General features: G+C 46.4%; 1 protein-coding gene and 1 long non-coding RNA gene across 2 annotated transcripts; one reads left to right on the forward strand and one right to left on the reverse strand.

Moving 5' to 3' along the window:
• Positions 1-1,955: 1,955 nt before the first annotated feature.
• On the forward strand, positions 1,956-13,234 carry AGT (angiotensinogen). Its single transcript, XM_014862650.3, has 5 exons — positions 1,956-2,059; positions 5,558-6,425; positions 10,241-10,508; positions 11,517-11,661; positions 12,462-13,234. Exons 2-5 carry the CDS (start codon positions 5,597-5,599, stop codon positions 12,642-12,644), a joined length of 1,425 nt encoding a protein of 474 aa, XP_014718136.3. The 5' UTR covers positions 1,956-2,059; positions 5,558-5,596; the 3' UTR covers positions 12,645-13,234.
• Positions 13,235-18,646: 5,412 nt separating this feature from the next.
• Positions 18,647-21,668, reverse strand: LOC139041219 (uncharacterized). The gene is made up of 3 exons (XR_011496042.1): positions 21,581-21,668; positions 20,548-20,640; positions 18,647-18,772 (listed from the first exon to the last, which is right to left on the reverse strand). It is a non-coding gene; the product is annotated as an uncharacterized lncRNA (long non-coding RNA).
• Positions 21,669-25,837: the final 4,169 nt, after the last annotated feature.

The following is a 25,837-nucleotide window of genomic DNA, read 5'->3' on the forward strand; positions in this document are numbered from 1 at the left end:
TATTAATTCTTTCTTCCTTCTTAGAGTTGAGGCTGGAGATTTCCAGATCCCTTTCCTTTCATTGCCACATTTCTTTAAAGAGGAGCTCACAATTCAGTCTGCCCTGCTTCTTCCATTGGCTTCCCAACCCATCTCAGTCTGGCCCCTCCCTCATCCTTCTCTGAGTCCCTCTCCAACTCACTCGTGACCTCTACTCACCTTCTCTTGGTCTTTGAACAATAAAGAGTTGGTAAATGATTGATCAAGAATGCCTTGGGTGGAGACATCTCAGCACCAATGACTTTAAGCCATTATGACATACTGCCCAAAAGACCTCTTTCAGGCCCTAACCCATCACTTCTCAAAACCTTCCCCCTGGCTTCTGGAACACCATCTCCTGTTTCATGCACTGACTCTCAGACTCTTCCTGTGCTGACGCCTTTCCCATCCCCCATCTCCCTAGATTTCCCTCTTCCTTCCTGTCCTCATTTTTAACTCTGCCTGGGTAAAACATCTTCATCCATAGGCCGTGAATTATGCTATGATGTATTTGCCTCCCACATCTGTGTCTCTAGCCCTCCAGACCTCCAGATCTCCATCAAAACTGTCTACCCAAGTATTCACAGCTGGGTTCCAATAGATGCCTCAAAAGAAGCCCATCCAAAATCAAACTTTTGCCATTCCTTCCCCAAAGCTCTTATACTTCCTGCATCCCTCTCTTTGTTATTGGTTTCATCATTCTCTCAGTCGCTTGAGCTTGGAAAATTGATGCCTATCTTTCTCCATCTTTCCTCCAGCCTTCCTATCACAGTATCACTATTAAAGTAAATTTTTAACAGCAGAAGTCAAGCATCATGTCAGTCCCCTGGTCAGACGTTGTTAATCCCTCCCTCTTGTGGCATTGACTTTGATCTCCAAGTGTGGTGTTTGGGCTCTAACCAGTGTCCTTCCTTTCCATATCACTCACTTCACACACCCCAAATCTGGGGTGGCAAGCAGGTTTCATCTTTTGTGTCATCTCCAACTCCTGGAGAGTTTGACCTGAAGTTCTGTGTCCAGGGGACCCCGCAGGAAGGACTGAGGACCCTCATGTCCCTGGGGGGCATGTACAGGGAGCAGCAGCAATTTTGTTGCTATCACTGACCTCCTTTCTAGCACCTGGGCATGCTGGTGGGCCCAAGACAAGCCCCAAGCTTTTCTGTCTCTTTGTTGCTATCATATAAGCCTCTACCTCTGAAAATCCCTTCTTCAACTTCTAAATCCAACTTATTTATCCTTCAAGGTCTGACTTAAATGACATTTCTCCCTGAACACTTCCCAAGCTTTAATGGATGGTTCCTTCCCACGATCTGAAAGTATTTTGTTGGTGCCTTTCCATCTGGCTGTACTACTGACTGTGTGTGACAGTTTCCCCTGCTGAGTCACAAGCCTCTAGAGGGTGCTATCTCTTGTTTGTGCTTCTCCTCATGCCTGTCAGAGTGCCTCACATGGAGTAGGTGCCTAATGGCTGTTTGGACAACCCCTGGGCCTCTCAAGGCCGTAGGGTCAGAAGTCCCTCCCAAGCCACCTGAGCACTGCTCTTTCCCCTCCTCCTTGGGCCCAAGAGTGTGCACATTTTTGGGGCTGCTCAGAAGCACACCTCAAGGGGGCTCATTCAGAAGGCTTGGGGGGCTGGCCTCAGGCCCTCACATCTCAAGGAAGAGACACATCACACATCTACGTGGGACTCTTCCTGATCTGGTAACCATGGCCCCAGCTCAAGGGAACTTCAGTAAATGTGTAACTCGAGTGTGTACTGGTTCATTCTGTTCAGCAGCAAAAGTGTGTATCAATCACCCTGACTTCCTGGAAGGAGTCCCAGCATGAGAGTTGCTCTGGCGTCCATCCCCCTAGTCAGCCTAGGCTGCCTGAGGGCCCCACCCCCACGGCCCAGGCCAAGTGATGTAAGTAACCCCTTCCCCCCAAGCCTGGGCACAGATTGATCTGGGAATGGCTCCATCTCCACCCCTCAGATATAAATAGGGCCTCAGGGGCCTGGCCAGGGGAAAAGGCTGCCTTTGTCTTGGGGACTGAGCAGAAGGTAAGCTGGGAGCCCCTCTCCACAAAGAACTCCTCCCCAGCTCCTTCTTCTTCCCAGTCTCTCTCAGGGTCTGAGGAGAGTAGAAAGCTGGGGGCTCTGGTGGGGGGGTCAGGGAGAGCTGCTGGGAGGCAGTGGCTAAATGGCACCCAGGAGCCAGAAGCCGGAGGGGTCAGTAGTGACCTGTGCCATAGGGGACATGACTACTGAATATTCAGAAGATATCTCCCCATCCTGTCATACCAGACGTCCAGACATGAACTGTCTTTGCCCTCAGCCCACCCTGGCTCTTACCACAGGAACTTCTCCTCCTCAGCAGTAGGCAGGGTGGCCGGGTCCCCCTTGGTCCCTCTGAGCAGGGCTGGGCCCTCAGGGGCAGGCACCAGAGCAGAGTCATGGTGGCCAAGAGTCTGCAGGGTCCTCTTCCAGCCAGAAGGAGCAGAAAGGCTTGGTGTATAGGCAGCAGAGCTGGGGATGAGGGGCCAGGCTCCTCCCAGAGCTGCATCCCCACAGGGCTCAGGTGAGGGGTGGCCTCTGTCTCCCAGAACCTCCCTTGAGGCAGCCATGACTCCTAGTCCTGGGCTCAAGGCATGAGTCTGTGCAATCAACCTCATCATTCTGTCTCCCTGAGCCTTGGTTTGTTCATCCATAAAATGGGACTAATAACAATCCTTGGCCCCCATGCTCATGGACTATGATGTAAATTAAGAGATCAAATATAATGTGACAGTGCTTTCTAAACTTTAGGATAAACTAAAAAGGCAAATTCTTATTATTTTGTTTAAGAAGCAATATAGATTGGTGCTTCAATGTGTGGACTCTCATGTCAGGGGGTCTAGATTTGAATCCTACTTCTGTCTCTTACTAGCTGTGTGACCTTGAGCAAGTCACCGAACCTCTCTGTTCCTCTGCAAAACAGAATGAATTAATTCATGTAACAACTACTTATCAAGTGACTACTATGTCCCAGGCACATTTTTGGGTGTGGGTTCAGTGAGTGAAACAGAACAAGAACCCCGCTCTCATAGGATTAGCATTCAGGTGGGAGGAGACAGGCAAAAACACCACAAGAATTAAAGAAACATATAAAGAATGGGTATGGGGTATCATAAGGTGATCAGTGCTGGTAAAAGGAAAGTGGAGCAGGACAAATGAGTTCAGAGTGCCAGGCATGCAGGGACAGTCACAGTGTGAATGTGGTGTCAGGCAGCCTCAACAGGTGAGGGCAACTGTAAAAATTAGATGAATTGATGCAGGAGAAACACTAGAACAGGGCCGGGCAGTGATAGGCATTACCTAAGTGCTGGCTGCCATCCCCATCATTTTCATTCAGCCACGGAGCCAAGAGGAGCAGGGACGCCTAGAAGGAGGGGCTAGTGAAGAGGGGGAGCAAGGAGGAGTGGAGCAGGAAGAAGTCAGAGGATAGGGCCTCATGTCCACACACTTGGAGTGCCCTCTTCTTCTCAGGACCCTGCTGCATGCTGACTTAGAACCAGCCAGGCAGCAGCAAGTGATCACAGTTGAGAGCAAACAGCAGCCTCTGTCTTGTAAATAATCCATGAAATTGCTTCACCTGCAATGGTGAAGCCTGTGCTGTGCAGGAGCCACAAAGCAGGGAGAAGCTGTGTTTGCCTCCATGGCCAAATCCAGGCCCTTCTCCTCCTCCCAGCTACTTCTGTGTGCTGTTGGCCAGGGTGAGACAGGAGCAGGATCATGGGGCTCTAGAGAGAGAAAGGCGCTGGAGATCCGTAGCCCAGCCCTAGAGACCCAGGTCTAGGGCAGACATTCCCAACCATGGCTGCACATCAGAGTCACTTGGGAAGTTTTTAAAAACTCTATACCTGGCCCCAGCACAGACCAGTGAAATCAGGCTGGGCAGGGATGATTTAGAGCTCCACGGGGTTCCACTCTACAGTAATAGTTGCTAGCTGGTTTGGGTGTTGAGACAGGTGGAAAATGCCTGGGCTTCAGGCTGAGCCCATGGTGCTTATTCCTGACTGCATGTTAGGACTGCAAGGACACTACAAAGCCATTCCCAGGCCATGCCCAGGACCACTTAATTAGCATCTCTGGTGATGAGACCCAGGCCTTCAATTTCTAAAGCTTCCCAGGAGAGTCCAGTGCGTCCCTGGGCTGAGAATGACCTGTGAGAGTAAAAGTAGGTTTGAATCACATCTGTTACCTATTTGCTGTATGAACTTAAGAACATTTTTTCACTTTTCAGGACTCCTCTTTCTGTGTCTGCAAAGAAGTGAAACAATTCCTTCCTTACATCATTAGTGTAATGATAGATGGGATAATCTATGGGGAAAGGCTTTTGTGAACCATCACTTACAATACAAACATGAGGTCTCTATTGTAAGTTACACACCTTAGCTGGGAACATAGGTGTACATTTCCTGGGTGATAGAGCGCAGTTGGATTTTTCTCGCCAGACTGATTTATAATGTAGGGAAAACCTCTGTGTGTGTTAGTCTTATATTCCAAACCAGTTTACCACCTACCAGGGGCTAGGAGGCCTCCTTAAAGACCTGCTGTCTGGCCCACATTTGGTTTTCTACGGAAAAACTTACAGCCATAGGCACGTGGGTGTATTAGTTTACTAGGGTGCCATAATGAGTACCCCAGACTGGGGGCTTAAACAATAGAAATCTATTTTCTCATGATTCAAGAGGCTAGAAGTCCAGATGAAGGTGTTGGCAGGGTTGGCCTCTACTGAGGCCTCTCTCCGTGGCTTGCAGATGGCTGTCTTCTCCCTGTGTCTTCACATGGTTTTCCCTCTGGGTGTGTCTGTGTCCTGATCCCCTCTTCTTATAAGGACACCTGTCAGATTAGATTAGGGCCCACCCAATGACTCCATTTAACCTAAATCACCCCTTTCAAGACTCCAGCTCCAAATACAGTCTCATTTTGAGATACTGGGGATTAGGACTTCAACATATGAAATTTTATTTTCACACAAATATTGTGATACTTTATTGTTAAAATATTCCTTTAAAAATAAGTTAAAATGTTTCCATATTACTCTCCTATTAAACATTAATTTGACTAAAGCATAATATCACAGATTAACATAAGGTAAAAATAATATCAGCCACTCATATTCTCAAAGAAAAGTGCTTGCAATATTTTGTGAAAACATTTTTCTACACTGAACATTTTCTACAATGAAAACATTGTGTCTACATTTTTATTTGATTTAATAGACAATTCTTTATTTTTCTTTAAAGTTCACAAATGCCTTAAGACATTTTCACCATTTTAAAAATTAAACAGAACCAATCCCAAAATAAAACCCTCCAAAAGCACAACTGAGTCCACAGCCATGCATTTGCACCTGGATCATGGAGCTCTTTCCCATGGATCTTTGAATCGATTTCTTCTCTTTGAAGTTTGTAGACATGGGTGGATTTCTCCTGGGCTAAATTGTTGCAGGGAATATTGTAACAAGTAAAAGTCTGGCTAGAGGGCACTTAATAATCACCTTTCACCCTTCACAAGATATTTCAGGGTACACAGAAGCCAGTGCCCCCATCAGAGATGGCTGCTGCTGGTGTGAGCCTGAGGGCCACCATCCTCTGTCTCTTGGCCTGGGCTGGCCTGGCCCTTGGTGACCGGGTGTACATACACCCCTTCCACCTCCTCGTCTACAGCAAGAGCAGCTGTGACCAGCTGGAGAAGTCCAATGCAGAGACACCCAAAGACTCGACCTTCACACCTGTCCCAATTCAGGCCAAGATGTCCCCTGTGGATGAGGAGGCCCTGCGAGAACAGCAGGTGCTCACTGCCAAGAAGCTGGAGGCTGAAGACAGAATGAGGGCTGCGGAGGTGGGGATGCTGCTCAACTTCATGGGCTTCCGCATGTATAAGATGCTGAGCGAGATGTGCAACACAGCCAGCTCTGCCATCCTCTCCCCAACAACTCTCTTTGGCACCCTGGCCTCTTTCTACCTGGGAGCCCTGGACCCCACGGCCAACAGACTACAGGCGTTCCTGGGCATCCCTGGGGAAGATCAGGGCTGCACCTCCCGGCTGGATGGTCACAAGGTCCTCTCTGCTCTGCAGACCATCCAGGGCCTTCTAGTCACCCAGGGTGGGGCTAATGGCCAAGCCAGGCTGCTCCTATCCACAGTGGTGGGCCTGTTCACAGCCCCAACCCTGCACCTAAAGCAGCCATTTGTGCAGGGCCTGGCTCCCTTTGCCCCCATCACCCTCCCACGCTCTCTAGACTTATCCACAGACCCAGATCTCGCTGCTGAGAAGATCAACAGGTTCATAGAGGCTGTAACAGGGTGGAAAATGAACAGACCCCTGACAGGAGGCAGCCCAGACAGCACGCTACTCTTCAATGCCTATGTCCACTTCCAAGGTAAGGCAAACCCATCGGGTGGGCTCTATCCCCAGGCGGGTGCCAAATGGTGGCAGTTCTATCTCTATGGTCTCAATGTCCCATGTTCCAGCTGAGGTGGGCTGGGCTGGGCCTTGGAGATGGGAAGGGTGATGGGCACAAGGAAGTACCTGGAGACCACCCTCAAGGACAAAAGTGGCTGTTCCACTTGGCTCCTTGGATGAGCGTTGGTTGAGCAGCTGCCCCCACTATGCACAGCTACTACACTGCATTCTTTTACTCTCATTATTTAATCCCCTTGGAATATGGTGAAGAGATATCACTGCCTCTGTTTACCGATGAAAAAATAGAGACAGAGAAACAAAGTGACATGTTCCAGATGGCGCAGCCACAAGCAGAGGTCCTGGGATCCAAACCCACATTTCCTGGCCCCACAGTCCACCTCCATGTTCAGAAGGGATGGGTTCCTGTCCCATGCAAAAATAACCAATTTGTTTACTTAAGTCACTTTCATGTTGGGAGAAGTTATTACCAAAAAATCCCTACTACACAGATCGTTCATTCATTCAACAAATAATTGTTGAGGATTAATAAATCAAGACTTTTAGCTGAGCATCTCAGAAGGCCCAAGTTGGAAGGCTGCACAGGCACTGACCCTGAGCTGCTTGTTAAAATTCATTGGGAGAGATAGATCCCGCAAGCAAACACCTTGGTTACAAAGCTGCAGGTGGCAGTGTCTAGGAAGGGACTCTGGGCTCAGAGCACTCAAAGGAGGGAGCGGAGTAAAGGCCTCAGGGAGGTGAGGGGAGTAGGGCTACAGTGAAGGGGAGGAGCAGACAGGTGAGCAAAAGCTGCCAAGTTCAGGGCCGGGAATCAGAACAAGAGCATCTTTGCTTATCCAGAGCTTAGAATGAGAGAACAGCACCTGGGGAGGGCAGGGCTGGAATGATGAGTTGGGCCAGATTTTGAGGCTTTGAATGTGATGCTGAGAAGTTTGGGGTTCATTGGTGGGTAGGTATTTGAATGGGCAGGCATTCTGCTCAGAGGTCATCCCAGTGGCCTGTGTTGTGTGCATTGGAGGCGGGGAGGGTCGTTGGAAAGTTATGCAATAGTCCAGGCAAACTCTCTCGAGAGCACGCGCTAAGCCAGTGGTTCTGAGAATTGATGGGTGGGTTGGGGAGGGGTGTGTTTGAGGGATATTGATGAGGTTCTAGAGAATTCATGGGGGACAGAGAGCCAAGTAAGCAAGCAGTTGAAAGATAGAACTGTGGTGATGGAGACAGGTTTAAATAGAGCATGGTCATTTTCTTCCTTGGGTAATATCCTGGAAGTCTATAAAACCACAAAGGAAAGGACCTCCAGCCTGCTGGTGGTACAGGAGGACAATGACAGACCCAACATTGCTCAGATCCCAGCACTGACAGGACATGAGAGCAGAGTCCAGCACAGGGGCAATCCAGCTGATGGTTGCTGCACCCCATGGAGGGCAGAGGGGGCCTCTGGGCCTGGCCTGCTGTCCCTAAGGAGAGCCCCAGAAGGAGTGCTCACTGAGAAAGTCCTGCAAAAGGCAGAGCCAGAGAGCTGCTGGTGTCAGAAATGGGGCCTCACTTCAGAAATCACGTGGCCTCATGATTCACACTATAGAGCCAGACAAGAAGAGGAGAAAGGAAGGAGGAGGAAATGTAGAAAAATGCAAACCATGCTGAGGATGCAGAAATCTTGGATGTTCGCTCAGCCCCGCCACTTCCCAGCCCTCTGATCTTGCTTCCTAACCTTCCTTGCCTCAGTTTCCATCCTATGGAGAGGCACACCCTCTTCCTGCCCACCACAGTGTGTCTATTTATGAGAGGAGCAGGCTATGTCAGGAGTGCTAAGTCCCCTTTAGTATAATATTCCATTAGATGACCTCAGCACACAGTTGGATGTTTCTAACTAGTGAAGATTCTGGGATTTGGGAGCGAGGAGCTCCAGGGCGCCCTTTGACCGGCACTTGCTGTCACCCCGAGCTGGGTGCTGGCCCTGGCAGGTTCCACAGCACCAGTTGACTTAACCTTGAGAGATTTACTTAACCTCTGGGTGAGGATGGTGCTCTGCACTTTTCAGATGAGCAGAGAGGACAGGGCAGCCACCCTTGTTTCAGTTTCCCACGTCTTTTGGGAGGCAGCATACTTTTTTTGTTTTCGTTTGTTGGTGGAAAAGAATTTAGTCCTTTTTTCTCCCTAAACTAACAAACCTCTTCCAGGTTTTCTGGGCCAGCACTGAGGTCCCTGTGGGGAGCCTGTCAGGAAGGACACTGCAGCTTCTTGCTGGCACTTCCTTTCAGGAGCTAACCTTGTCAATGACAAAAGATCTCTGAGTACAAAGGGCATGGAAGACACTGGATCTGCCACTCCCTTCTCACAAGATCCAGACCCTGGGAAGGGAAAGCCAGTCCAGCTCCCTCCCTCCAGGATCCTGTCCTTCCAGCTGTCCACCCCCTTTCACTTTGGAGACCTCTGATTCAGTAGAAAGGGACCTCTGACTCTTTTTAAGCTGCCTCTACTCAGAATCCCAAGAGCCAAGTGCCAGGGGCTCATCCTCAACTTTACCTTATTCTCCCAGAAACAATCATAAGATGGGCCTTTCAAGGTGAGTGGGAGGATCGCAGAGGGAGAGGATGTGCCAGTGTGGCCCTCAGGATAGAGATTTGGCTGCTGTCATGGGGAGACCCCAAGTGACACTGCCTTCAACAAGAGTTTGCTTACTTCTCCCCAACAGCTGAGCCAACTGGCAGCTCAGCTCTGCAACTGTCGGCCACAGCCAGCTGGTGGGAGGGGATGGAGAGGGTGCCCCTCCCCTCAAAGCCCAGCACGGAGGTCACACATAGCACTTCCGCCCAAATCCACTGGTTACAACTAGGTCAAATATCTGTCCCTAGCAGCAAGGGGTCCTGAGAAATGTAGCCTTCACTCCAGGAGGTATGTGCCCAGCCCTTCCTACTCTGACTGAGAAAGGGAGGATGGAGACTGGGGGACAGCCAGCAGGCTCTATCACAGCTGGCTCTAGATGCAGATTAAAAAGTGACCATGCACCAAAGACCTTTAAAGGAGTGAAACTCTTCTGTGTGATACGATAATGGTGAATACATGTCGTTGTACATTTGTCCAAACCCACAGAATGTACAACACCAGAGTGAATCCTAATGTAAACTATGAGCTCTGGGTGATAATGATGTGTCGTTGCAGGTGCATCAATTGGAGCAAATGCACCAACTGGCTGGGATGTTGATAGTGGGGGAGGCTGTGCGTGTGTAGGGGTAGCAGGTATATGGGAACTCTCTGCACCTTCCTCTTAATTTTGCTGTGAACCTAAAACTGCTCTAAAAAATAAAGTTTATTTTTTTTAAAAAAAGTGAGCATAGCCAACCAGGACATGGCTTTGGACCAGGACAGATCTGGGGTGAGTTCACCAGGTCACTTCCTAATGGGGTAGGGTCCTGAAGCTCTCTGATTTCCTTCATGGGCTTTAAGTGAGGTGACAGGTCTAAAATCTCAGGTTGCTGCCTGGCATGTATTATGTTCTCAACACTGGCTGTTACTATTACTTTGTGAACTCAAAATGGCTGGATTTTGCAGGAGAAAGACTTGCCCGGCCCTCAGGGTCCTGTGGCTGGTTAAGTGCTGAGGCTGGGAAAATGCAAGGCAGCCTGGGTTGTGCTGGGAGGAGGGCAGGGCAGGAGTGAGGGCTTTTGGGGGGGCTGGTCTGCCCTCTGCTCAGCAAGCATCCCCAGCCCTGTGCCCGCTGCCTGCCCAGCCCCGGCTGACTCTTCCTTCTCTGTCTCCTGTCTGGGTCTCCAGGAAAGGTGAAGGGATTCTCCCTGCTGCCTGGACTCCAGGAGTTCTGGGTGGACAACACCACCTCAGTATTGGTCCCCATGCTCTCAGGCATGGGTACCTTCCAGCACTGGAGGGATGCCCAGAACAACCTTTCCATGACCCGTGTGCCCCTCAGCGAGAACGCCTGTCTGCTGCTGATCCAGCCCCACTGCTCCTCGGATCTGTGCAAGGTCGAGGCCCTCACCTTCCAGCACGACTTCCTGATGTGGATGAAGAATCTCTCTCCCCGGTATGTCTCCCAGGAAACCCTCAGAACCTGCAGGGCTGCTTCCCCTGGAAAGTGGGGAGCTCTGCCAATCCTTCTGCCTAGAGTGGGAGGGGGCATGGATGGACGCATGTGCCTGTATAGGCTGAGCCCTGGACACGAGCAGGGAAGGGCCATGGTGGCTCCAGCAAGGCAAGTGGCCCTGCTGTTCTGGAGCAGAAGGCCTGTTCATCCATCCCACCATCTCTCTATCCATCTAGCTCTCTTTCTGAGTGCAGGAGAGGTAAAGTAAAGGAGGAAGAATGCTTTCCTTGTGCTTACCCACCCATTTTGGAGGTCAGAGCACATCAAGACGCCCTCTAGAGGGGGGCCTTTTTGACCCCACACCCACACATGCACAATCTGCTACATTCCAAGAGCTTCTTGGGTCTGACTTCCCAGGAGGGTATGCACCCCTCTAAGAGACTTGGGGCCAGACTTTCTCGGGGAGCTGCCCTGGACTCCAGAATTCCCCTGGTTTGCTGGCAGGTTTGTTTGCTCCTATTCCCTGCACAGGGACACTAGACCTGGCCTACAAACCAGGCCTCAAGCAGCAGGGTCCAGAAATCTGCCCTGAGACAGGCACTGAGGGGCACAAATCGCCTCCTGAAGTCAACTCTTTTTTAAGTCATTTTTAAAAAAATGTTGTAAACATGTAACATAAAATTTACCATTTAAACCATTTTTAAGTGTACAACTCTGTGGCATTAATAACGTTCACATTGTTGTACAACTAGCACCACCATCCTTCTCCAGAACCTTTTCATCTTCCCCAACTGAAACTCTGTCCCCATTGTACAGTAACTTCCCATTTCCTCCTCCTCTGAGACCCTGGTAATTCCCATTCTACTTTCTGTCTTTATGAGGGAGGCACACATCTCCTTCTTCAAGGACACATGCCATCTGGCTTGCTAGGTCTTTGGCAAGTCTTCTCCATTTGGCCCAGGGCCTCACACTGGGAACCACCTTCCTAACTGTGCCTCATCTCCCCAGGCCCATCCACCTGACCGTGCCTCAGCTGGTGCTGCAAGGGTCCTATGACCTGCAGGACCTGCTCACCCAGGCCAAGCTGCCCACCCTGCTGGGTGCCAAGGCAAACTTGGGCAAAATCAGTGATGCCAATCTCAGAGTTGGAAAGGTACTGTGCAGCCACGTCTATCTGTGCCTGACTTGGGTCCTGTCTGTTCACAGGTGGGAGGTGTAATGGGAGGGACACTTTGGGTGTGGCAGTGTAGGAGGAAGAGGAGAGCATGGCAAGGTGGGTGTATGCCCAGAGTGGGAGAGAAGTTACCAGAGCTTTCTGGGGCTTTCCAGGCATAGGTGGAGAGCAGCAAATCCCTCCCCACCTTGTGTTCCCTGGCTCTGCCCAGCCTTGCCTAGCCTCGAGTTCCCTCTCAGATCCTACAGCAGGATTGGGACTTGGGTCTTGAGAGTATGTGCCCCCAGGCCCAGTGCTGGCCCTGTCAGACGTCTCCTTGCTGTAGGAAAACACTGAGCAGTAGGCAGACTGTTCACCTGCCACCTGGAATGGTGCATCTCTGCAACTGAGAAGGTGCTTCGATGCTCTGGGAACTATGCTAGGTACTGGGGAGAAAAGTCTTCACTCACAGTCGTGGCCTCAGAGATCACTGTTGGGGGAGGAATGAGCCCTCTGTGTTAAATTAGTGGAATGAACCAACCACTGGTAGGCCACAGTGGAGGGGCCAGGGATTCTGCCCCAGACAGCGAGTTGGAAGATGGGGACAGGCAGGTTTGAGGGACATCTTAGAGAGGGGCCATCATGTGAGAGTCGTCTACACTGAGGGGCATGCATGCACCATGTGTTGTCCTGGTAGGCTGGAGAAAAGTCCTCCTGTGGGTGGCACTGCACAGCTGTCCTGTGCCCTCCCTGGGCCCCGCAAGCCTCCAGGAGCCATCCCAATGCTTGCTGCTTTGCAGGTGCTGAATAGCGTTCTTTTTGAACTAAAAGCAGAAGAAGAAGAGCAGCCCATACAGTCTGCCCAGCAGTCAGAGGTCTTGGAGGTGACCCTGAACCACCCATTCCTGTTTGCTGTCTATGAACGAGACTCAACTGCCCTCCACTTCCTGGGCCGTGTCACCAATCCGCTGAGCACAGTGTGAGGCCCGGCTGCCACGGAGATGCAGCTGTCACTGTGCGCAAGGGCAGCAGCGCACGGCAACACTAATTTGTCACCACCAGTCTTCTACTTTTTCTTCCAATGAGTTAGCTTGGAGCTGGAAAGAAGCCATTTGTCCTTGGTAAATGTGGCACTGTGTATAATGAGCAGCAGAAACTGCAGGAAAAAGCAGGCCTCCCAGGTTCTTAGGTTTATCTTGGGGAATGTGGTGGGGAGCCAAGGGCCAAATGTTTAGCACAGGATGACTGTTCTGGAAAGAGTTTGCACAGACCAATATGTTTGTGAAACCAAACATGTTTTCTTTTTAATTGGGAACAGAAATTGGACTTTAAAATTAAAACAGATTTTTCTTTGTCTTGGGTTTATATTTAGCTTATTGAATGTGAGCCTATGACCTGCATGCAGTCTCCACAATGCCTTAGTTTTTCTTGGTTTCTCAGTTTTTCTTTCCCATGATACTTGTAATTTTTGAAAAACACAAGCTTCTTGAATGTATGTTAGAATGTAATATCACGGCTAATTTTCCCTTGTGTTATTAATAAATGTTTTGCAAGAATAAGCAAAAAGGAAAAATTCTTTCACTTAGTGGAATAAATATGCCATTTAGCTGACAGGCCATATCAATAAAAGTGCTTTCTAAGACTCTGAGCCATATTTTGGATGGCATTTCCATGGAATGTGTGGGCTGGTACTCAGCCATCATTTGGAGAAGTTTTAAGTGATTTTTCTGTGGAAACTTCCATTTCTAAGCAGCAGTGACTGACTGTGTGATGATCAGGTGGGTGTGTGAGGAGGCCCTGCACCCCACACACAGGTAGAAAGGAACAGGGCACATGGACACTTCTTCCTTTCCAGGGACACAGGGTCAAATTGCTGCTCGCATTCTGCGCGGGGAGCAGCAGATAGAGAAACAAATCTTCACAAATGAACATTTTGTCGATGCAAATAATCCATAACCCATCTATGAGTGAAAATTGGGGTGAGTTTATTGGGTCAAAGTGTGAGGACCATATAGCCCAGGGCCTTCCTTCTCCAAGGAAGGAAGGGCACCAAAGAAGTGGGGTGTATAGAGTGCTTATATATCCTCAAACAGCGTGTTTCACATGATTGAAATTTCCCTTTTACAACAGTCACAAGACTGCTCTGTTGGCACAGTGATTGATGGACATAGCAGGTAGCAGGTCCGCTGTCTCGAGCTGGGTAGTCACAGGTGAGCACACCAATCAGTTCCTAGCCTAGGGAAAGATGCTTATCCCTAACAAAATGCCAATGTGGGGGACGTTGCACCTTTATCTTGAGGCCATTTGTTCTTGTCTTTGGGACATAGCAAAGGCTTAAAGCAGATACACAATGCATGCTCAACGGCCCTGTAAGGCCCTTTCGAAAAAACAGTCAAGCCAAATTAGGTTTATACCAAATGGCTCCCTCATATACTCCAATATCCTATTTCTTGCCATTTATTTGTCCACTTGCACATTTCTTTCTATCCGTTGAGTGCTTCTGCCTGTTCCCCCTTGGTGGGATTAGATCTCCACCTTCTAAACTTTGGGCAAAGCCTGAGGAGGAGGTGGGTACTGGTAGGCCCCATTGCTTGCTGATAAAAGTGAAGATGCTTGCTGATGTACATAAAGCACTTTCTCTTCCTCATTTTCAGAAATATTGAAATAACCGTAATATTAATAACTGTATGTAATATGGTAGCTATTGATAAGAGCTCAGGAGCATGCCACAACAAGGAAGGGAGCTAGGAAGCATCAAGGAGTGGGAGTGGGGATGGATGGCTTCAAAGTTGACCAAGTTCTTTCCTGTATGAGGTTTCATTGGTGTAAGCAGAAGTGTCTGTATTCTGCTTGTATGAGAACTGCCCTGGCCACTGGTGCCCAGGCCTCACTCTCCCCTCTACTGGGCCATCCTCATCACACTCCAAGGGGCTGCAGCTAACCAGACTGTGCTGAGGACAGGGAGTGGGATCTTCTCTCACTGAGGCCCAGGACTGCACAGAAAAGCAATGACATCCTCCAAATCTCAGTTCCTTTCCCCACATTCCCAAGCACCCCTCTCTCATCTGGAATGCATCTCCCTAGGTTCAACGTCAAGGGGAACACGTAGTCCCTCCCACCTCTGTGGCTGCACCAGGCACATGAGAGGCAGCACAATGGGTGGGTAGGAGGGTGGCTTCTGGAGATGGACAGGCTGGGCAGGAAGCCCAGCTCCAATACTTACCACTGTGTGACCTGTAGCCTCCCTTCCCTTATGTGTAAAATGGGAAGTGCTTGAATAAATTAATAATAAACACCATTATGTCAGTGGCACTCAGTCCATAAAAAGTTCATGACCTCCACCCCATCTTGAAGTTCTGTTCCACAACAGTGCAGCAGGAATGGAGGTATCTTACCTGTGGGCAACTATAGTGGGCTGAGTAATGGCCCCCAAAATACCCAGGTGGTCTTAGATGTCAAAGCGGGCTTTGCAGCTGTGATCAAATGTCTTGAGAGAGGAGGTGACCCTGGATTATCTTGGTGGGCCCTCAACGCCGTCGCATGCATCCTTATGAGAGGGAGGCAGACTGGGAGAGCAAGGACGAGAAAGGTGATGTGATATTGAAAATAGGGGGAGAAAGGGCAATGTGGCTAGGACCACAGGCCAAGGAATGAGGCCAGCCCGCAGAAGGTGGAAAAGGTAAAGAAAACACCCTCCCCTGGACCCTCCAGAAAAGGCATTGCTTGAGAAACCTTCATTTCGGGCTAGTGAAATCTATTTTTGACTTCTGGCCTTAGAACTGTAAGAGAATAAATTTGTGTTTTTAGCCATTAAGTTTGTGGTAATTTGTTACAGCTGCAAAAGGAAAGTCATACAGCAACCTTGACATGCACCCTCAGATACATCTCCTAATGGCATCTTTGGGGGTCCTTCAAAGGCTGCTCCCCTCACCTTCCAGGCTCTTCTGAAATGACTTCCCTTTGGTGTCTTCTTCAGGAGCCAGTGGTTTGCCTTATCCATTAAAGAGGATCCTTGACCATCGAAGAGCTGGGCTGGCGCTTGGGGAGCAGAGGGGATGAAATGTCCCAGGGGAGGTTTCCGGGAAGGGTCTCAAGTTTGCAGCCCTCTTGGGATACAGGCCGCACCCATCCCTGCTTAAAGGTGCAGTTGTCTGCTGGAGATCCTTTCAGTTGTCTGCTGGAGATCCTTTCAGTTTGCAGTAACCTTCCTCTCCCTTCCTCCCTCCCCCTTTCTCCAAATAGCCTTGCTTTCTGGGCGGCACACGAAGCCCCCAGGAACATGTGACATGGATACGGATGGATGCTTTCCAACTCTAATCTATTTGGCCTGTCGCCTCCTTCTAGAGAGCAAATGAGCTTGAGTAAGGGGTGCACATTCCTCATAAACCCCCGACCTCACAGGACTGCAGCCCGAGAGATAGCTCCTGATGTGATAAATACAGCACCGCACCTGCGCTTTGCTCTGTTACTCTGCAGAGGCTGAAGTCCAGGCATTCACTCCCCATAGCAGCGTGTTAGTGAATTGTAAGTGCTGACCAGTTTGTGCTGTTCACAGGCTATGGGGACTCTGCCCACTGTAGCCATCCCTGGAGCCCCTTCATCACACTTCACCATCACCAGTTTGACTTGGGCTCACCTTTCACCTCTCAGCACTCCCTGCTTTCTCCTACCCGCAGAGGGCAGTGTTGGGTAGACGCTGGGGCAGCTCTGCTCTCCAGTTTGGTCTTTTGGAAATGGCTTCTTGAGGCCAACCCTCTTGGGAGAACTGGAAGTTCAGGGAGCAGAAGTGCTTTGAAGTTTCACTACTCAGTGTGGCCCCTGAACCTGCAGCAGCAGCAGCAGAAGCCCCAGAGGGATATTAGAAACATGGGACCTCAGGCTTCCCCCAGATCTCCTGAGTCAGAACCTGCACACTAGAATGTAGGAAGCACTGCTTTAAATGGTGCACAGAATTTCTGCTCCCAGCACAGGCTTCTAGAAGAGGCTGTGGCCACAACCAGCCAAACTCCACTCCTTGAATTTACACTCTTAGGAGGATGACACATCTTCAGATCAGAACTGCAATGGTGGCAGTTTCTTCTGTAATCCTTAAAACAGCTGCAAACAGAGAATGGTGTAAATGTGTTTTGGATTACTGGATTCAGAGCTGCTCCTCCACCTCTCACCCCCACCCCCACATATACCTACCTTCTTGTGACAAATATTGGTGAGAAGCCAACAGAGTGCCTGGCTGTGTGCTGGGTAGGTGAACCCAGGAGGGAGCTGAGTCACCACTGGCGACGTCATTCTGAATTGTAAACCAGAATTTTGAAGTCACAGATAACCTGAGACAGTTGACACACTGCAGCTAGAAGAACAGAGCATTTGTGTTGTTAATTTTGTTTTAAAAAGCAACTGGTGGTAAACTAGTGGATTTCTCCTAGTTAGCAGGCTGCTTCGGCTTTGGCAGTTGCTAGGAGTAGAATTTTGCCAGCTGACTGCTGTGCTCTGTTCTCGGGCTCTTTTATAAGTGGGAAGCTGCATCAGGACATTACAAGGATACAAAATGCCAACATTTTGCACATTACTTACAAAAATATTAACTTTAGGGATCTGTTTCTTTTAAGCATTTCTTCACTAAATTCTAAATCTTCCTGGGGTTGCAAAATGCTTATCCAGTAGACAAGGTAATTATTCAGCAACTATAATCACCTCCCATCCGAGATTTGGTCACAGACCCAGGGATGCTTCCCATGGCTCACTGACGAAATTCGCCAGATCCCAACTCTTTTAATAAGTTTAGAAAACTGAAAGATTTGTTTGTTTGTTACTCATTTGGCAGCAAAATCCATCCTAAACAGACATGAGGCTAAGATCTCTGCATTATAGAAGTTTATAGTGTGAATAGTCCTAAGTTTGCTGCACAGAGATGTATGTGTTTGATTACCACGTGCTCTTCCAGGGCCCGGGGGAGGCCACATGATACACAAGATGGAAGCCACATTACCCTTCTAAAATCTGAAAAATTATGGTCACTGAGACATGTACTGAAGGTTTTGGACAGTAGATTGTGGATTTGAATATCATCCCATGTGATTATTTTTTTCCTAATAGACAATTTTTTTTAAAGCAGTTTTAGGTGCACAGCAAAATTGAGCAGAAAGTGCAGAGTTCCCCTAAACCTCACACAAGCACAGTGTCCCCATGACCAACATCCCACACCAGAGTGTTAGATTTGTTACAGTCAATGAACCTACACTGACACATCATTATCATCCAGAGTCCATAGTCCACGTTAGGGCTCACTCTGGTGTTGTACATTGCATAGGTTTGGACAAATGTATAATGACATGTCTCCACCATTATAGTATCATACAGAGTATTTTCACTGCCCTAAAATCCTCTGTGTTCTGCCTATTCAACCCTCCAACACCTGTCCACTGAACTTTTTACTGTCTCTATAGTTTTGCCTTTCCCAGAATGTCATATAGTTGGAATTACACAGTATGTAGCCTTTCAGATTGGCTTCTTTAACTTAGTATTATGCATTTAAATTTCCTCCATGTCTTGTCATGGCTTGACAATGCATGCTTGGTGAGCCGAGGAGTCAAAAGAAAGATTTCTTGGACTCTCAAGGTCTGGCAGTAGTGCTCCTTTATTCAGAGAAGAGCATGGGGACAGGACCCATGGGCAGTGAAGAGCTGCAATGGGTTGAGGGTAGGGCTAAATTTATAAGGCATAGGTATGTGAGTTATTTACAAGGGAAGATCATGTAAAAAAAATCGTTAAAATGGTATTAGTGCAGGTGGGGTCTGGTTATCAGGTGGTCCTATAATTTTGGATACAAATTAGGTCGATTCAGCTCAGGACGTCCTATACTTCCTGGAGGATGATATAGATTGGCATGTAGGCAAGGACGCCTTGGGCTTCTCCCTGGGGCAGCCTTGATTCCTCATCATAAAATCCCCCCTTAAACCCATTTGGCCCCAAAATCCTTTGTGGTTATGGACGATGGTCAATCTTCTGTAACAAAGCTGTAGAGCTGTCCCAAATGGGGGACATAAAGGCAGGAAGTTCAGTGGACCAGAGGTTGCGCCAATGGAGTCCAAGGTTGACAAGGTATACAGATCCTCTGGAGACAAGAGAATCATTTGATGAGAAGTGGTCCAGGAGGCAAAACTTTGTTGACATGAGGAAGACAATGAAATAGACAACAAATTATAATAAGAAATACAAACAATATGATTAACCCAATGAATAAAGCTTTGATATTAGTCCAGAGACCTGGACCAGACCAGGAATCCAAACAATCATTTAGGGATAGGGTAGGGTTAGACATGGATTTAATTTGGTGACTCATGTTGGATAGGAGACCAGTGATATTTTGATGGTAGTAAGGAAAATAGACACAATATTCAGTTTTTATAATGGCACAAGTGCCCCCCTGTACTGCCATCAAGACATCCAGTGCCATTTGGTTTTGGAGGACTGCCTTACGCATTTGGGATACTTCTAAATCTAGCAGCAAAGGGTATGTTGTGTATCATTTAACACCTTCATGGTAAATTTGTTTAGGGCTTCCATGTGCCCAATGACACGTTTGATTCCTAATTGGGGCAAGGAAAATTGGAGCAAAGTGATCATACCAGTGGAAGACAGAACGGGTCCAGCATTGTTGTAGGTTGGGTAGGTTAACAGGAGGAGATATAGTAAATGTAGTTCTACCTTGCATCTAGACGAAGCCTAGGGTGTGTCATCCAACCCATCCAGATGGCAGCCAAGGCCATAAGTGGGATCCACATAACCACTGAGTGCCATTAGAGGCTAACCAATGCATGCTTGGCCGTCTATCCCAGTCAGTCCCAAAGCAATCAGTATTTTTTAAGTCTATGATATGAGAACACATATAACAGGGAATTTGTCCCATAGGTCAGGTGCTTTTAGGCCACGTATCACAGGTGTGATCGGTTTGTTCTGAACATAAAGTGACCTTTTGACTGAGTTGACCACTAGTAGGAGTGAGCCAAATATATTCATCATAAATTTGATATAGTCCATCCTGTGTGTACCAATAGGTTGGGGAATTTACCTTAGGAACTCGTTTATGACACTTGTGACAAGGCAAATTTAGTTAGGATTTTGGCAGTAGAGCTGAAGGAAAAGATTTGATTGTGGCCAGGGAGTTCCCAGGTATCAGAGACGGATGGCCACAAGGCGACATCATGATTAGTAATAGATAAATCTTGTAGCAGAGAAGAGCTAGAATCTAATATAAATGAATGTGTACTATAGCTGCTACTGAAACATAATTTTTCTTTCTAAAATCACCCTCATTTTTACAAAAGATAGCCAAATTAAGATTAACTGGTTTGTAAAATAAGTGTAGTTTCAATAAAACTTGATCCAATTATTTACATAAGTGCAGCAAGAATAGCAATTGATCACATAGTCTCTTTCAAATCTGCTTTTCTGGAATTTTTTATGAGGAACCTCAGATTGAACTTTAAAGGGCTCTTAAGGCCAGAAAAGCCAAGTCAAGGATTTGCCATCAGATTTTGCCTGCAATACCTACGGATTTGGGTGGATTCCTCTCTTTTCGAGGTCCCCCAAGATATTTCAAGATTCCTTGCACCTGCCAGATAAGTGACCTTCCTCACTTACCCATAAGGTGGCTAGGAAACAAGGTACCAGGCCAATTTTTCCAAGGGGTTTTATTCCATAAAGTCCAATCTTTGTTCCTGAAAAGCTGTCTTGTCACATCCAAGCCTGTGTGTTTCTCTCAAATATGACATTCCAGTCAAAGCCTCAGTAATATAACCAATGTTTCCAAATGTGTCTTCTTATAAGGAGAACAGATTCTTATTGAACTTACGTGAATAACTATGTAGCCATCAAAACAATACTCACTCACAAAGAGTTTCTATATTCTGGAGGGATCAGGTAGGGAGAAAAAGATAAATGTTTCAGTTCTGCTCACCAAGGTGCAATTTCACCAAATTGCTATAAGTCATAGTTAGCATAAGAGAAAAGAGAAAAAGATTTCCTTAAATCTGAGAAAAGAAAATATCAAAAAATCAACAATATTTCAAACAAAAGTCATAAAAAATTATAATCATCCTCATCAGTTCATACAATCTTGTATACTCAGTTCTTGATCTTAATTTTCTATTAGTAGTTTTATGAGGTCATCAGTTTCTCTGTTGGAATTCTGTAATTTCTTACCCAGTTCAGTTTTATGATCTGAAACTTTATCAGAAACCTGTACTCTAGAGTAAGTGCCAGAGTCCTTTTCATGAATTTCTCTGAAGATGAAGCATATTTGCAAATGCAACAGAGTAAAACAGTAACTATCTGCAAATGACAAAAGACTCAAAAGGGCAATTGACAAAGAAATTTGGCTACTTCTGTGACATGCAACACTTCAAGATAATAACTAGAATTATGACTGGTAACCAGGACAGATCAGAATTTTAGGAATGCTATATAATTTTAAAATCTTTATATCAATAGCATTCACCCACATAATACTACCTAAGAAAGTTTATCATCACTTATTTGACAATACTTCTTATGTAATTTAATAGACCAAATAAGACTAATTAGTTTAACATATTCCTCCTTATAGGAAGAGAGAGCCAATTTCTTTGAGAAGTCTCAGGGGCCCCTCTGAAGATCCTCAGAAAAATTGTCTTCCTTCTTCCAGGCCAAAAGAAAGCCTTTATTCAGGATTTGAATTTTTTTTTGAGGGAGAAGCTTGTCAAAAATATCAAAATGTTTTAAAACACTTGTTCAAATAGGAAAAAATGCTCACTGCAAAACATGCTCAGGTATATATTCAAAATGACAACAGAAACAGTCAAAAAATCTTAACAGAGTGACTTCAGTCCTGAACAAAAGAAATTAACAAAATAGAGATTTTCTGTCTTTTAGGTAGACTTACTCAAAGAAACTCCTTTTATAACTTCTTTATCAAGAGCAGACCAAAAATTCAAGAGAATCATCCTTTTGAGAGAGAAACCAAATTTTAATCTTTGCACCAGCTTATTTTTGACATTAAAATTCATTTACTTAATTGGATTTACTTTAATCTTAGCCAACGTGACCAGGCATAAAACTCTCTCAGACCTTCTCTTTCACAAACCTTCTATAACTTTCTTTTTACATTCAGAATTTGTCCCATGCTTTCATTCTTCCTTTCTAGTACTTTAGGACAAATTTACCTTTCTTAACCCAACAAACAAAAATACTTCCACTCTTTATACCTTCTTTACTGAAAACATACATTTTCATTTCCTTGTATACAGAGCTGTTTTCCTCATTAATTTTTAGTGGCTTTAATTACATATGTAAATTAGAATTTTTAACTCTTACAGACCCTAGCAAAAACTTAAAAAACTAAGCAATTATGAACTGCCTTTTTCATCAGCATTCTAAACACTTTTCCTAATTTCTAGGAAACATGCTACTTGAGAGTAATAAAATACAGGTATGTTTGCTAATAGACCTAAACATCCTTTAGCCTCTCTGCAAGAAGAAGCCAAAAGTAGATAACTTAGACAATGTTCAGCAATAATGTTTCAGTGTTCCATCCTATCCAAAAATGACCCAGATACTCAACAGATTTTTATCATTTAACTTAACTTGGCAAAACTCTAAACTTTTAAGTTACCAAAAAGAATTTGGAAGCTGTTTTTTTTTCAAGTATACAGACCATAAAACATAATTATTGTACCCACAAACTCTTACCCATTTTCATCTATTGAAATCATTTATTTCCAACAGTTACATTCATATTACCCACAAAAACTTCATGAGACATTAGAAAAAAATTAGCTATCAGTTAAAGATATTATTTTACTGATGAATTTCTAACAGACAACATGAGCTTATTTGACTGGTAAATGCAGGCTACATGCCTGCATCATATCCAAATACTGACAACTTTAAGGACATGCCTATTTCAATCAAGCCAATGATCTTAAATAAGTTTTCAGTTACCAAAGATTAATTCACATCATGTTAACTTGAAAGACATTGGGTTAATTTCTATTACACCAAGAATTTATGTAAGTGCTTACCTTAAGCCAATTAAACAGAGCTCTTAATTTTGGCCATACCATCCAGAGGTAAAATATCACACATATATAACACACATATAGACACACATACACTGAGTCTCCACAGCTATTATTTTAAAATTACTGCCATGAATCAGGTACAGTAATTTAAAGCTCTGTAGTTATGAATCCAAATTTTGTTTTGAGCCTTTTTACTCATATTCGTGAAGACACTCAAGATGCTAGATTTTTTGGCAAGGGCACTCTATGGCCATTTTTTCTTTTTTCCCTTTTTTACCCCTCAGTCTTAGGAATTAGTGATGGGCTAGATATTCCCCAGAGGATTTACAAGCTCTTTGAGATAAAGAAAATGGGTGGAACCTGAACCACCTCTAGAACTGCTTTTCCAGCCTTACAAGGATTTTCCAAGGACAGCTGCTCTTGAGTTCTCAGAAATTAAGTTGTAATTCAAATGACATTATAGGTTGATCTACCTAGTGTTCAGTATCCAACTACATCACAAAGGCACAGAGAAATCCCTCAAGTTTTCTCCAAGATGGAGTTTCTGGGGCATAACCCATCCAATTGAAAGTGTTTCCAATTAATTAAAATACACTCAAGGGGTGAGTCTCCAGGGATGCTTGAGGTGTTCCCCATGGTGGTAAAGCCATTGTCCAACTGACAGTGGCTGGAGAAAGGGTACAGAGCCTGACTGTGGGTGTCAACACAGTTATAAGATTTAGTCAAGTCCCACTCAGGCCAGGCACTTAGTCCCTGAACCAGCACAAGGTGAGCCAGGGAAGCAGAAGATAAAGGCCTGGAGCCAGCTGGGGGCTGGGCTCCCAGTGCCAGGGTTGAGAGTTAAGTCCCTGGCAAGTGTTTTCAAGTTTTTGATTCTACAGAAGGTCCAGGTTCTGCTCAGGCCCAGCCTGAACTTAACCTCAACTTGGTGACAACAGAGGAGGTGACAAACAAGACAGACAAAGAAAGGAAAAGAGATCAGGCCTCACCCTCATGGCCTCTTCCCAAGGGTTATCAACATAAGGGACACACAACAGTTCCCATGCCAGTGCACATGACCCCATCAGGACAGTTCACAGAATCCTCATAACCAACTCAGTAGGAGCCTAAAATACTCAACAAGTCAACTGCCAAGAGAAGGCACCCCACTTGGGGTTGCCCGGGTGATCAGGTCCAGAAATAAGAGGGGGGGCTCCAAGGCGTGGAACCTTTGACTCTTTAAAGATTTATTTGTTTCTCAGTTGCAAAGCTCAAAAGGAGCCCAAAATGGCCACTGTAACTTTAAGAGACATGAAAGAAAAGGGTCCATTACCTTGAAATTCCCCCCTGAACCTAGGGCAGCATCCTACCCATTGTTCTGCCTGTGGGGTTCCTCTAACAAGGGGTGATGGGGGCACTTTCCTGCACTGCATCCCTTGTATATCTTCCCTATTATGCCTGGCAGTAATAGGTGCGCAATGAATGGTCCCAGAGATCAAAACATAGAAATAAACAGTGAAGAATTTTCTGCCAGTCTGAGGGACATTCTACCCAATTGTGTCCTGGAGCAGTTCTCTCAAGGAGGGGTTCCCATACTCAACCAAAGGTTAGAGTTTGGTACTTGCCTTGAACCAGAGTCTTGATTGGGACTTTCCAGCAGTTCGGAGTGTGGTCAGGAGCCATAAGGAGTGATCCCCATCCAGCCTTAGGAAAAGAAACCTGTCACGGGAGTCTGGGACTTTGGCGACCATCCTAATGACTTAAGTGGTCACCCCTGCCCATGTAAAATTTATATATTAGAGGTAGGACTAGGAAGGAATGGATTAATTCATTCTTCATCACCATCAGGCTTAAGGTACTGATTCTCTTCAGGCTAAATGCCACAATTTGGGCAGCAAATGTGGATTCATACAGCTGTCTGAGAAGGTTCCCAATGGAGAAATGAATTTAGATCCATCCTTGAAAAAGAAGGCAGCACAAGGAAGAAAAGTGCACTTGCCAGAACTTAAGTTCACAAGCCAGTGAAGCAAGATCCCTGTACGGGCCACCAGAGGAAATGATGCGGGCTCAGCGAGCCGAGGAGTTGAAAGATTCTGGGACTCTCAAGGTCTAGTAGTGGTGCTCTTTTATGCAGAGAACAGCATGGGGACAGGACCCATGGGCAGTGAAGGGCTGCAATGGCTTGAGGGTAGGGCTAAATTTATAAGGCATAGGTATGTGAGTTATTTCTTTACAAGACAAAGGAAAGATCATGTAAAAAATCATTAAAATGGTATCAGTGCAGGTGGGGTCTGGTTATTGGGTGGTCCTATAACTTTGGATATGAATCAGGTCGGATCAGCTCAGGACGTCCTATACTTCCCAGAGGATGATATAGATCGATATGTAGGCCAGGACGCCTTGGGCTTTTCTCCCTGGGGCATCCTTGATCTTCATCACTTGATAGCTTATTTCTTTTTAGTGCTTTCTATTGTCTGGATGTGCCACAGTTTATCCATTCACCTGCTGAAGGACATGTTGGTTGCTTCCAATTTTAGGCAATGATGAATAAAGCTTATATAAATATCCATGTGCAGGTCTTTGTGTGGACACAAGTTTCCCCATGTAATTTTTAAAGTTTCAGAATGAGGAGAGATGTTCTGGGTGACTATGAGAGACTCACAAAACACTGTGTGAGGAACACCAGTGACTGTAACACTTCAAGGGAGTGGCAGTCTCGTAGCCCACATCCCCACATTCAAGTTACCTCATTCTTCTGTCCATTACCTGAAAAGAGTTTGATCCTCTGAGGCTTGCCTTTAAGTTTTGTCAGGTGGGTCCAGACCAGCCTTTGGTCTAGGCTAATATGGTGCCACTACTGAGGCCATATCCTTCAGAGGATTCTACTTGTAGCCCATGTCAGAGTCTTTCCATTCTGGCTGGCAGGAACATACGTTATTTCTGGGCTCTTTGAACTCGGGATTGTTCCGCCTACTCCTTTCAGTGAATCCTTTCCTGGCCTTGACAACCTCCTCACACAGGCGGCGGATCATAAATCAGGCAACACCCCCACAGACCCCTACTCTGTTACTCTGCCTCCAAGTTCTAGCCTCCTCATCATCGCCAACTCCAAACTGTCTCAACTCAGGGAGTTAGCCAGG

The sequence above is a fragment of the Equus asinus genome, chromosome 2 (assembly GCF_041296235.1).
Source record: "Equus asinus isolate D_3611 breed Donkey chromosome 2, EquAss-T2T_v2, whole genome shotgun sequence".
Taxonomy (NCBI): Eukaryota; Metazoa; Chordata; class Mammalia; order Perissodactyla; family Equidae; genus Equus; species Equus asinus.

Bases quoted from the DNA above. Each gene is read 5' to 3' on its own strand.
- AGT (XM_014862650.3), top strand. From the start codon at position 5,597: ATGGCTGCTGCTGGTGTGAGCCTGAGGGCCACCATCCTCTGTCTCTTG. The intron at 6,426-10,240 runs GTAAGGCAAACC...CTGGGTCTCCAG, and splicing joins TGCCTATGTCCACTTCCAAG to GAAAGGTGAAGGGATTCTCC. The intron at 10,509-11,516 runs GTATGTCTCCCA...TCATCTCCCCAG, and splicing joins ATGAAGAATCTCTCTCCCCG to GCCCATCCACCTGACCGTGC.